This window comes from Salvia miltiorrhiza, chromosome 3, assembly GCF_028751815.1.
Source record: "Salvia miltiorrhiza cultivar Shanhuang (shh) chromosome 3, IMPLAD_Smil_shh, whole genome shotgun sequence".
NCBI classification, from domain to species: domain Eukaryota; kingdom Viridiplantae; phylum Streptophyta; class Magnoliopsida; order Lamiales; family Lamiaceae; genus Salvia; species Salvia miltiorrhiza.
Genome location: NC_080389.1, coordinates 25,340,837 through 25,354,576, shown reverse-complemented (window position 1 = coordinate 25,354,576; position 13,740 = coordinate 25,340,837). Strand labels below are relative to the sequence as shown.

Genomic DNA, 13,740 nt, shown 5'->3' with positions numbered 1-13,740 from the left:
GCCGAAGGGGAACGCGAGCTTGAACTGGAATGGTTCGAGAAGGGAAAGAGAAGCGGCGGGCGAACTGGAGGAAGAAGGGCGTGTGCTGCAGCTGCTGCTGTCCCCGCCTTCATCGGCGGCGGGCGAGCGAACTGGTGGGGCGGTGGGCGGCGGGCGGCGGCCGAGCGAGGGAGTGAGGGAGAGTGACTGAGGCGGCGGGTGAGTGAGGGAGATTTGGAAAGGAACCGAGAGAGGAGAGGTTAGAGGAGAATTAGAAAATTAGGGTTTCAATTTTCAAAGTTATTCTATTTTTTCTATTATTTTTAATTTTTAATATATCTAATACTATTAATAAAATAAATATAAAAAATAAATAATATATTTTAAATAAAATCGGATCCACGGGTCGGATTTGGGTCGGATCCGGATCTCAAATCTCAAGATCCAGATCCGTTTTAGAAAATGAGATCCAGATCCGGATCCAGATCCGCGGATCCAAAAAATTGAGATCCAGATCCGTAAAATCGGATCTGGATCCACGGATCTGGACCGGGTGCAGGATCCACTGCCATCTCTAGTTATACAGTGAAAAGAATTGAAAAATGAAAACCTAACAAATAGAAAAACCAAAAAGAATATAATAAAGAAAAAAAAAAAAAAAGAATAGTCCCACTCACCTGTACCAAGAATATGAGAGAATATGATGCAACTAAATGAAAGGATTATAGGCGGTGTTTCTGAATGGATCAACCAAAACATAATTAGTCCTCGAATTAACTGGTAACATTTCGTTATCACTGGTTGGGTAAGCAAGACAAATGCAAAATTTTGATCCATGAAAACCTAAATATTGATTTAAAGAGGAAAATCATTTTATACAATCATTAAGCATCTCAGTTAGGTTCACTCCAGTCTGCGGATAGTAAAATTTTCACATATACAACATGGCTAAAATGCAAAATTGTGTCACTGAAAACCATAACATAGAAAGAAATAGATTATAGGTTTAATAACTTGTAACCTTTGTCCAAATTCGACGCCAAAAATTTGCATGACACTGAACTTTTACATTCATCTACTTTTTGCAAATAAGTTGAATTCAGGGCCAGGAGCGAATCCATAAATTGTCAGTAGGGGGAGTTGAATTTTTGAAGTATGATGTCCGAGAGTATTTGTACAACCGCTCCTGAACCAATTTTTTTTGAACATTTTGTACGATTTATTTTTATGTTAACTATAATCTTAATGGGCTTAAGATTAAAACTCAGTCACTTACTATAACAAAACCGGCGTTCAACGGTTGGGTAAGCAAGACAAATGCAAAAAAATTTATCCATGAAAAATTATTTGGGAGGGGGCTTCAGCCCCCACTAAACATGAAGGGCACGTTTGATAGCTTTATTGGAATAAGTTAATATAGATAAAATTCAAGATATGTATCATGCATAAGTAAGATTAATAATGTATTTTAGTGTTTGGTAGATCAAGATTAAAATGTAGATAACATGAATCAATTGTTGGATGATTTAGATTAAAATCTAGATTAAGTATCAAATTACTCTTCTACCCTTAAATAAATTTAAATAAAATTAATTCAAAAATACTTTTAAAAGAGTCAAATTATCTATACATTGGCAACCCCCAACCCCCACACCCCCCCACACGTGTCTCCAAGTCTCCAAACCCCCACCCCCATCCCCAACACGTGTCCCCCCACCCCACCCCACCCCCAACCTTAACCCCCACCAAATCGGAAACCCCATTTGCAAAGAATTACTCCATCTCTCTCTGTAACACGAAATTCTTCATTTGCTGAGAATTACTCATTACTCCATGAATTACTCAAATAAAAAAATTTCTCCCGTCCCCTGTTTCTTTTCTTCCCCATCGAACAGCAGCGGTGAGAATCACCGCCGGCGAGTCTATCCACCTCCTACCGTAACATCGTTGCATATTATCCATGCTCAGTCAAATCTCCGCATGACAAATTCAGCATATCTTCGTTAGACTTCAATTTTTCTGAGGAATTGAAGCGTACCTTGGTTTGATTCAGTTGCTTCCGTCGAATTTTCTCCAAAGACGATCAGAGTTTCGGTAGCAAGCGCAGAGAATTGGGGGATGCGAATATGAAAAATTTAATGATTGAATTTGAAAAAGTTTAGGGCAATTATGGTAGAAATAAAGTAGTATTAGAATCTGGAAAATGTATCGAAGGGGGGTGGCCGGTTGGGTATTCCGGTTGGGTATTGCTGATACTACAGTGAATTTACACCGGGCCAGCCCTTTTCTCAGGGCCATGTTGGATGTGTTTACAAGAAACCAAACACCCATATAAGCCTATATCCCTTTGCTATCCATCCGTTTTACAACAAACCAAGCGCACTCGAAGTGTGGCAAATAAGTTTCTAAATAATTTATAAGTGTAAAAGTAAAAATAAGCTCATCAACCTCAACTTTTTCATAATTTTATAAGCAACAATCATTTTACAAAAATAACCTTACCTTAATTTATTATTTCCATCATATACCCTTCAAATTTTCTCTTTCTTTGAATTTCTCACTCTCTAACTCATAATTCTATCTCTAGTTCATAAGCTCAACTAACCAAACACTTTGACAACTTGTAGCTCTTAAGATAAGCTCTTTAAAATAAGCTTAGCCAAACACCTTCTAAATCTTAAGCGTGACATCACATGTTGCTAAGAAACAAGGGCCAAATAGTTCAACTTACAAGTTAAAAAGAAAAAACATTTACCCAGCAGACACTTTGTTTGGTTATGTATTGATTCATTCACGATGGTAGATATACAAGACTATGCAAAACAATGAAATAAGCCCACATAACCAAAAGAATGATGGTAAGGCTAATCTATGCTAGCAACTGAATCACCGAGAGTTGAAGATAAACTACAAACTAATTTAACATCTTACAGTCCGGAAGATCAGAACAGCAATTTACTGCAGCATCTCAGTTGAAAAGGCCAAACTACGCCACACTTCCTTGGACCAAAGTTTCACCTGGCCCCTGCATAATTGGCATGGAAAAGAGAGTGATAAGAGAGAAAAACATGACACAGTATAAGCTTTGCACAAGGAGTATGTCTAAGACAAACGACTCACCTATTAACAATAGATTAGCAAAATCAACTTATGAAGCAAAGTATTCCATCATAGCAGCAAAGTTGCTCCCATCAATCGAGTTGTCATTAAACTCAAAGTCAAAATCACCAGTATCTAACGAACTTGTTCCATCAAATGAAAGGCTGAATGCTCCGTATCCTGGTAAATCTGGTGACAAGCTTTTCAGAGGGGATTGAAAATGGGTCTCAGCCAGCCCATCTGGCTCATTTGGAAATGTATCTTCAACAAAAGGTGGGAACTTCCCTTCAGGAATATCATTTCCATTCTTATGTAATACTGGTAGCTGGAATGTTGAATCCTCTGATCTATAATGCATTTCACTGAAACATGCCATCGACGGCTCTCCTTGATGATTTGATCCAACTGCAGTCGGACTAAGAAAGCTATGAGCTGATCTATGATGAAGCCCAGACTTATCCAAGTCCCGAGGTAGATTAGAACATTCAAGCCCAGGTTGCCATGCAGAATTTTGAGGTTCACGACGCAACCCCTGATCTTCAGGTTCATGATGTTGTGCAGAACTTTCAGATTGGCCATTAAATTTGGATACTCGAGGCGTACTTTGCAAATGAAAGTCTCGAGTATCACGAACTAAATGAGAATGACAAGGTTCAAGATCATCACCTTGAATCCCTGGATAAGCTGATGATCCATTATTAATGTAAACACGGCTAATGGGGATAGCATGGGAAGAATGATCAGGGCTGACATAATTTAAATCAGATTCTACTAAGCAAGGTTGACCACGAGTACTGTGTTCTGGCACTTCTGGTAGTCTAATTGGTGTTAATTCATTATTTTCCACCTCTCTTTCATTTGTCAAGTATCCACCAAATTGTATATCGTTGTGATTTTCACCCGTGGCCATGTTTCCAGATTCAACATGTGGATGTTCGCCAATAGTTGGTACTGCTGGTTGGTTATCAGGTCTAGGTTTTGATTTTCTTTTCCTCGGACGCTTCTGTACATGCTCTTTGTCTTTGGTTGGTTGAGTTAAGGCATCATCTGCAGGTTCAATACGCACTGTATCAGTGGATTGCTTTCTTGTATCATCCTTAGATGAAACAGATCCTGAGCCATTATGAACGCCATCAACATCATAATCACTATCGCTGTCAACAGAAGGCCTCTTCTTATTTCTACGACTTTTTGACAGTGAATCACTGATGCCAGATGAGCCATGATCACTGCTTTGTTGCTGAAACAAGGCTTCCTCCCTGCTCAATACACCTAACCATATGAAACTCTCTTTAGCAGTCATCTTATCCTGTAAACATTTTGATTGTCTAACCAGTCTCCTAATCTTGGCAATATCAGGCGACATATGCTTTATAACAGCTGTTAGCACCCCGACTTTCCACATCTTCTTCAGATCGTGAGGTTTCTTATATGGAGGACTCTGACCCTGGGGCAACCCCAACTTGACACACCACTCCTCGTTCCCCATTGGCCACCAAGGTGGAGGCACACCCTTCTCCAGTGGATACTTCCGCTGTGGTGGGTCACAGTGTTGCATTAAAGATGATAAAAGTGATCCCAGTGTTGCATCTTGCAAGTCTTGAAGAACACTCTGAGAGTTGCCTTGGTTAGTGCCAAACCCGTCTTCCCTGGAAAGGCACTCGGCCTCATACTTAGCAATGGCTGCAGGGCCATTTTTATCAAATTTCACTTTTTCCTTCCACCAAGCTCTAATATTATCCGATGCACCGCTGACTGGCTTACCCTTGTCTGGAATAATACCATACACAAAGCCACGGGCATTGCAGACTTCCATGAGCTTCAACATGTACTTCAAAATGCCATCTTGAGCTCGTGCCATCTTCTTCCTTCGTGCCTGATCCGTGCTAGACTTAACCTTCTGCTTTTCTGCAGCTTGTAGAGCTGCAAGCTTCTGTTTCTCTTTGATCCTCTTAAGCTTGATCCGGTCCTTCCACATTCGCTTCTCCAGTTCTTCTGCCGCGATCTCCTCATCACTAACATCTTTTTCCTCTATGTTATCATCATCCCTCAAGTCATCAACTTCAATATCCGAACTGTCCGCAATGTACATCCATAAGCATCCAAAAGTTTTTCACATATTACCAATCACAAGTCATCAGAGAAAATAAATTACTAAAATGTAACCAAAAGTCAAAGCAGCGCAGTTTTTATTTCAAACTTCAACCTTCGTCAATTTGAGAGAGGGTTACAAAACACATATAACAATATGGAATCAACTCCAATAACCATGAATCATAAAAACTCGCAATTATATGATACTTTAGCAAGTGTAGACGCATCACGTTTGATCCTTAAACATCGTATCAACAGATTTCCCCATTACTTTGTAAGCAGATTCGGATACATCATATTTCGTCATGAATTCATACACAATTAACTGATTATTCCATTACTTGGTCAATCAAAATAATAAATCCCCATTTACAAAGACGCCACAGGCTTAATTCATCTCACTAGCGCATAAAGAAACTCATGCTAATAATGCTTCTGCCACAATTTACAAATATAAATATTCCTTTTGCATAAAAAATACAGAAATCCTATGACAATCAACAGCAAATTCCCATCAAGAAAAGAACTGCAGGATTCGGAAATAAGATGAATCGGAAATCAAACCTGATATCAAGTCCCATATCTTCCATGACGGCCAAATCAAACAGATTTCTCTTATCTTAATGATTGCCTGAATAGTGAATATTCAATCAACAATTTGGAACGGAAAATAAGATGGGCAAAACAGTGACGATTATAAAAAAAAAATGGAAATTCTGAAAGAACCGACTAGGGGGGATGTATTAGAGACAGAGTTTACGAAGGCGAAGATAAGACATGAAACGTATATAACTATTAAGCGATTTTAGTTGGAAAGGTTAAAGAAGAAAATAAAGGAAAATAAAAGGAAAGAAATAATTATTACAGCCACGAAACAAACTATTTATTTGAAAAGTTGGAGCCAATAGAAAGAAAATTGCACGACTTGGGGCGGCTAAAAAGGATATTGAGATATGAAAAGGGAAGAGAAAATGGGAATCGTGTGTTTAGCAACTTTTTGTGTATGCCCAACTTTTCCTTCGGCCGTATTTGTCATCTTTCACTGCAACTTGGACTGCAATTTTTTGACACTTCATATCCAATCGGATGCACTTATGGCAATGACAAAAAACTAGTGTATGACCCGTGGAATGATTTAAATTATTTATATTATTTTATATAATATAATTGATGAGGAATAATATATGCAGAGCATGGTGTTCTCTTAACCGTAAGCCACGAAAGTTAGGCGGGTCCCTCTGACCGTCTATGCTCAGTGCAGGGTGATCTTTTAATCGTAAGCCGCGAAAGTTAGCTGGGTCCCTACGACCAGCTATGCTCCGCGCAGAGTATTCCAGTCAGCACGAGGGAAGAGTCAAGGAAATGCATATGAAGGAAGAGTCAGAGCAACAAAAAATTCGTCAGAAACACTCATTTATTGTTGACCAGGGGGGAGTAGCTAATGAGGAGTAATATATGCAGAGCAGATGAATGGGCTTAGGCAGAGGAATCACTCGGGTCAGAGGAATCGCTGAGGTTAGAGGAATGCTCCACTCACGGACAGTCAACGGCAGAAATGACCACGTTACCCGGGAAGCAGAGCAGAGCAGACCACAGCTCTGCCGAGGAGCAGAGCAGAGCAGACCCCGGCTCCGCCGAAGAGCAGAGGAGCAGAGCGGAGCAGAGCTACCCCGCCCTGCCAGAGCAGAGCTACCCCGCCCTTGCCAGAGCAGAGCTACCACCCCGCCAGAGCAGAGCTACCCCGCTCTGCTAGAGCAGAGCTACCCCGCCGCCAGAGTGCAGAGCAGAGCAAACCCGCCCTGCTAGAGCAGAGCTACCCCGCCGCCAGAGTGCAAAGCAGAGCAAACCCTGTCCTGCCATAGCAGAGCTACCCCGCCGCCAGAGCTAACTTTACCACCGAGTTGGGCTCCATTTCTCTGTTTCGTGGGCTTTAAGGTTAGGCTCAATTAGTTATCTATAAATAGAAGGTTTAGCATAAGCATTAGGGGGATCAATTCATTCTAGCACTTCACTTGTAATATGTAAACACTCTCAATATAGTGAAACCAACGAAGAACTCCCGTGGATGTAGGCCTTAATGGCCGAACCACGCAAATCCATGTGCCGTTTATTGTTTTCTAGTTTAGGTGTTGATACCATGCTTTATCAATAATTATCTTTTAATTAATTTAATATGATATAATAGAGTTTACATTATACTAATCTCAATTATATTTGTCAATTAAATGTTAAATTTTTACTAAAATAATAAAAATACCCTTTTACATAAATTTTGTACACTTTTTCTATATTGATGAATAAGAATTAATTTAAGATCCAATTTATCATCTAAGCATGTCTCATCTCAAGTCTGTAAGAGCAGGTGATCATCAAGAACTCGAAAAACGATATTTGACTTTTGAACGTCAAACTTTTGAGCATTATCTTATCTGGACCTTAAAATACTATAGCTGACTTAATGTGTCAATCGTTTGAACATCACTATCTGATGCTTTAAATATCATAACTCACTTCTAAACATCATTTTCATTGGGAGTTTGAAAGACCAGGGCTGACTTGTGAGATTTTACAATCTAAAGCTTTTGAGATCATAACTAACTTCTAAACATCATCTTGTATGGAGCTTGAAAAATCGTAACAGACTTTTGTGCATCATCTCATTTAGAGCTTAAAATACCATAACTGAGTTTCAAGCATCATTTCATTTGAAGTTTGAAAAAATAAAACTGGCTCGTGAGCACCATCTTGTTTGAAGTTTGAAATATCATAACTAAGTTGTGAGAATCATCTCGTCTACGGCTTGAAAAAGTTGATATGATATTCAAAGTATATCATATCAATTTATTTAGTATTTCAATTGGTAAATTTTCATAAAAAAAATCAATATATAATCCAAAAAAAATATGCAAAATATCTTATTTTATGACCAAATTAAAATGGAGAAATAATTTACTTAATCACAAGTATTTATTTTTAAAAATAAAATTAAATAATTTTTTATTTAACTAAATAAATTTGATCAACTTTTATTGACAAAACAATTTAAATTGCATTAATCTCAATCACTCAACCAATTAAATGTGGGTTTTTGGTTTGGAGAGTAAGAGCATACCTTTTATATACTCCCTCCGTCCGCGATATCGTTCCCACATTTTGGACGGCGCAGGTTTTAAGAAAAGTGGTAGATAGTAGTGGATATGTAGTGAGTGCCATTTGGGTCCCACTATTGTTGTGAGTGGAAGTTTGTGGACCCTACTTCTATAAATGGAAGTGGAAACGATATCGCGCACGGATCAAAATGGCAAATGTGGAAACTATATCGCGGACGGAAGGAGTAGATTTTATTTTGGTGAAATCTCATAAAAAATTAATGTGGGATGAGAAGATTTAGATAAATAAAAATGAATAAATATGAAAATATTTGGAGAATTAGGATAAATAAAAAGGAAAAAATATGTTGATGCCACATAGGAGTATTCCAATTTTCTATTAGATATGTGATTATTTTAATACTTATTCTCGTCCTAAACTCGGCCGCAATTGCTGCCACAGATCGATCTGGTATAGAGATGCAGCAGCTTTGTACAGAGACTTGAAATAGTTTAGTGCCCCAAATTACCAACAAAGTAAAACTGTGTAAAGAAAAGAGTAATGTTGGATGCAATGTTATCAACAGAATGTTAATAACATTATAACCAACATGCAGCGGAAAGTAATAACACACAGGAATACTTTTTTCACGGATTATAAATAACCCGTGAGTGCCTCAAGGCTAAATTCACTATGTTGAATCAACAATACAAAGTACAGATTTGGATCTTCTTGGAGATCTATCTTTACAGAATATCTGCCTAAGATAAACCAACCTATCTACTTTCAGTACTACAATGCTGATACAACACAGAACCCAAAACAGCCGAATAACAAAAGTTAATCGGACAAAGCAAACAACCTGCTACGCTCCAATGGCCTTGCACTTCAACTCTTGCCCTCGACGTCCCGTCGATACAAAGATAGACTTTACAGATTGGCTGCCTAAGTCTACTTCGTCAAAGCAATCCTTGAAGAACCGGTGACACGTTTGCAGCAGGAAAATGACGAATTGGCTGTGAGTGAATGTTAAGTCGCAGATAATGCACTTCCAAAACGTAAGGATGATTGAAGCTTCTTGCTGCATTTATAGGCCTTCATGTCGTGGTTGGTTTCATCCACTTCCCACTTCCAGAACCTTCCTATAACTGCTGCAATCCGTCTTCAATAACTGCTAGTCGACCAGCCTTGGGATGTTGGCTACGAGATCATGGTTCCTGAAAAATAGCAACAGCCTTCCCACTACTTTGAACCATGCAAAACCGCCTATCCACTTATTAGAAACGTGGTCAACAAACATAAGACAATTATTTCATAACCAAAGAATAAGAAAACATGAAAGGAAGGTAAAGATTAAATATATACATTTACCAATGGAGAGTCAAAGTATGGAGTCAAAGCAGACTTCGGAATGTTGGTTGAAACCCAGAAATGTTGACACCATGAATGTTATCAACATTCCACCCAATATTGAAAACACGTATGTTATCAACATTGGTCCCAACATTGTCGGAGTCAACATTGACTCTAACAATCTCCCCCTTAATCTTTTCCTTCCTGCAACAAAAACCAAAAACAAACAAAAACTATATACAGAAAAGAATTCTAAGTTACAGGTACTCAGATCAAGGAAGAGTAAGAAAAGCTCCCCCTTAATCAAACAAGAGGTGGACCTCAAAATCAGTCCAGAGGAGATGTCGTAACAACATTCCCCCTGAAACAAAGAAAAGGTACAACCTTAAGTAAGCACTTGAGGTACAACCTTAAGAAACACAAACTGAATGTTGACCCAACAATCGGTTTGGAACAACCAAGAGAAAGTAAAGAACTCCCCCTGAATTGAGAAACAAAAGAACCTGTAAAACAGAAGAAAAGAAAACAAACAACAGCATTCAGAGCATTTAACCTCTCGATCAACATACTCAGAATGAATAAAAACAAGCAGCAACATTCAGAGCATTTAACCTCTCGATCAACATTGATCAAAAACGAAGATGAAACCTTACACAAACAAGTTGATCAAATGAAGTTTTGCTTTATTTGATCAAAATGAAGGTCGACCGAAGGCCAAGACCTTAATTTGACATGCCCAACACAATATACGAAGGTATATCAAAAATATGATAAATGTTGAACCAACAGATAATCAAAAACCAAGATAACATAAACTATGTTACAAAAAAAAAAACAGGTGCTCATGCACCACAAAAATTCGCGATGTCCACGCATCAAACACATCACCAAAGAAACAATAACATTGTTTTAGAACAAACACTGCCAACAAAAACAGAAAACACTACTCCCCATTTTTTGTTGAAGAAGGAAAAGGTAGGAGTTTGGCGAAGACTTGTTCACAACAGTCGACCCGTGCAAGCATGTCCTGTCCCATCTTGATCGTCCGATCCACCATCAACTGCACTTGTCTTTTGAGCTTGAGAAGATCCTCTCTGGCCTTGATGAGCTCTGCAACGTCAAGATCAATCTCAACTTCAGAATCTCCAGCTGGTTCCTTGCCTTTACGAGATGTGGATGTTTCTTTAGTGAGATGGGCTTTGACAGAAATGATGTTGGACACATCAAGTGCAACATCAGGAGCAGTCGCACGATCAACATCTTCGTCTTCACCATACTTGTCGATCTCATCTTCAGCAGAGTCAGCATCATCATTAGACTGAGGAGACAAAGGAGCACCAGCACGTGGAGGTTTGTAGGGGAGATCTTTGACACGATCAGGAGTGAGGAGGGTTTTTGAAAACTCAAGCAGATTCTTCTCTTCAACAAGCACAACTTCCTCTCTCTCTTGGAGTTCTTGCTTAACCAAGAGATTGTAGATGAGGCTTGGAAAAGGAAGCATACTTCCACCTGTGGACTTAAAGGCTGCACGAGAGATGTTAGCAAACACTTGCTCACCAAAGTTGAAAGCCAATGGCTTACCAACTTTAAAGATAAATTCAGCTTGTTCCTTGGTTAGAGCAGTAGTGTTTTTGCTTGGAAGCCAGTTGTAAACTGCAATCTTGTGAAGTACAGAATATTTCCAAAACAAAGTGGATGCAGCAAACTTCGAGGTCCATGCCTTAAGTTTCCCTCCAGTCAACTCCCTAGTCATCTCATCATCATCAACCTCAACATCAGCAGTGTTAGTATTCGCAGTCTAGCATGCTTTGTTAATGGCAGATGGGGAGAAATCAAAGACCTTACCCCTAACAAACACTTTCCCATACTTAACAGATTTTGGGTCAAAAGCCTCTGTCATCAGATTAACATAGAACTCTCTAACAATCTCAGCATCATAGGGAAAAACATTGACAACTGTACCCCACATACTCCTATCTTGCAAAAGGATATCAAGCTTATACTTTGAAAAGAAATCCTCATCCGCACGTCTATCATTATGAAACTTCCTAGCAGCCAACACTTTGAGAGCATTCTTTGCTTCACGAGTGTAAAAACGAGTGGAGTATGACTTACTAACCTCAACCTCGGATTCAGAGGAGCTTCCAGAGCAGCTGATGCGAGGGGAGGTAGTGTGAGAGGCAGAAGATACGTTTCCGCTCTTTGAGGTGGGAGAATGTTCAACTTTTGGCTTGAGAACTGGAGGCTGTGATGTTGGACCAACATCACTGTCTTCTCGGCTAGGAAGATTGAGAGTAGATGGGATCACCCGTGTGGATTTTGACCTTGAGGAACGCCTGAGAGAGGCCACCCCAGCTTTACGTTTCTGGCTTTTCTTATCAGGGACAAAGGTGTCAACATCAATAACATCTGTGCTCTCTTTTGGATCAACATCCTGATCAACATCAGGAATCTTTTCAGGGTCATCAACATCCATGGATGTGGGTTTATCACCAGCAGCACATTCTTCTTCAGCAACAACAGAAGCTTTATCAACATCTGAGCCAGGTTGTGAGGCAAGATCAAGTAGGACCTCTTTGGCAATTTCCCCAATTCTCTCCAAAGAGGTATCTTGAGAAGCATGCGCTGATTCCTCTTTTGAAGACGGAATTGACTCTTCGCTTGGAGTGGTAAGAGGAGTTTGATGTTGAGTAACACCAAAAGCTGAATGTCCTATGGATTTTTCTGAAAACGCTTGAACAGTAGGGTTTTGCAAAGGAGATTTACCCTTCGTGAGTTCTTCATCAACCTTAACAGAGGAACCAGGACAAGGCGTCATTTTTGAATGGAAGATCTCAAGAGGAGGAACAGTGGAGATCGGCTCAGGATTGATGGGAGTTTCCACCATTTGCAGCGAGACAGGAGCAACATCAGTCCCAACAGACGACTCAGTGGTGCTTCTCTTCAGAGAGCCTTTTGGAGAAGGAGCTGGAGGAAAGGTTTCTCCTGGAACTTCCGCCGGTGTTTGAGAAGACGAGGGTTTGTCGGTTGATTCGGCCATCTGAGAGAGAGCGGAGAGATGTTTGGCTGCGCTTTCCGGTGATCCGAAGTGTTGGATCAGACTCTTGATGAGGGAAGAAAGATCAGTGTTTTTGTCCATGACTTTTGGGCTTCAAGGGGAGACACTGCACAAATCTCGATAGAAGGGTTTGTGAAGTGAAAGGTAATAATGAAGAATCAGAACACCCCCTTAAATACAAACGAGAAGACCCCAGCCAACATCAACCACTAAGCCTTGAGATAAAATCAAATCCCATAAAAATCTCCCTCACAAAAACAAATCAAAATTCGAAAATCATATCACAAGAGACAAGGAGAGGCAGATCAAGCATCAGAAAAACAAACCCTAGAAATACAATTAACTGATAAGATCACCAAGGAAAAAGATAAAGAGAGAGAACCAGAAAAGAGAAGAGATATGCCTATTGAAACAAAACAGTAGAGCCAATGTTACTTCAAATGTTAGTCCAACATTAGAAGTCAATGTTATCCAACATCCGGAACAACAGACTATGATTCTTTCAGCAGAGGAAGATACTTTTAATCAAAACACATTGAGATCTTAAAGCTCAACATCCATTTTCCCTGAGTGCATCGTCGCAGCGAACGCCGTGCCCCGAGTACTTAGATGAGAGAAGGGATGATCTCATTTATTTTCAGATGTTTTATGACCATTAAGCTTCACTCTTATGCTACCGGTCTTATAACATCAATTTTTTTTTTAATCAACATCTGCTAAAAGAACACAGCATAAACCGGTTAGAACGAACAACATCAAAACAACCAACATGGACACTGCACTGTCAGTAACACAGGCTCCAACATGCATATGCCTAAACAAAAGAAAAAACAAACACAAGGAACAAAAACAGATGTTAGGATCCAACAAAGACAACCTAAGTCCTAACACCTCACATGCAAGAACACTTAAATGCAGCACAAACCGAGAGACTTCCTAAGATGGGAGAATCTCTCAAAATCTAAAGCCTTGGTAAAAATATCAGCAAGCTGTTTTTCAGTAGGAATGTATTCCAACATAATGAGCTTTTTCTCAACAAGATCTCTTATAAAATGATGACGAATATC

At 39.5% G+C, this 13,740-nt stretch overlaps 2 protein-coding genes across 2 annotated transcripts; both read right to left on the bottom strand.

The window, feature by feature from the left end:
* Window positions 1–2,688: 2,688 nt before the first annotated feature.
* On the bottom strand, window positions 2,689–6,008 carry LOC131013918 (ETHYLENE INSENSITIVE 3-like 3 protein). Its single transcript, XM_057941843.1, has 3 exons — window positions 5,737–6,008; window positions 3,100–5,153; window positions 2,689–3,004 (listed from the first exon to the last, which is right to left on the bottom strand). Exons 1-2 carry the CDS (start codon window positions 5,760–5,762, stop codon window positions 3,128–3,130), a joined length of 2,052 nt encoding a protein of 683 aa, XP_057797826.1. The 5' UTR covers window positions 5,763–6,008; the 3' UTR covers window positions 2,689–3,004; window positions 3,100–3,127.
* Window positions 6,009–11,413: 5,405 nt separating this feature from the next.
* LOC131018579 (uncharacterized) lies at window positions 11,414–12,754 on the bottom strand. Its single transcript, XM_057947292.1, has one exon. It carries the CDS (start codon window positions 12,752–12,754, stop codon window positions 11,414–11,416), a length of 1,341 nt encoding a protein of 446 aa, XP_057803275.1.
* Between the last annotated feature and the right edge of the window lie 986 nt (window positions 12,755–13,740).

What these genes read in the sequence shown, in the direction of transcription:
- LOC131018579 (XM_057947292.1), bottom strand. Translation starts at nt 12,754, where the DNA reads ATGGACAAAAACACTGATCTTTCTTCCCTCATCAAGAGTCTGATCCAA.
- LOC131013918 (XM_057941843.1), bottom strand. Translation starts at nt 5,762, where the DNA reads ATGGAAGATATGGGACTTGATATCAG. An exon ending in GATATGGGACTTGATATCAG is followed by an intron (nt 5,154 to 5,736) that starts GTTTGATTTCCG and finishes CATTGCGGACAG; the next exon opens with TTCGGATATTGAAGTTGATG.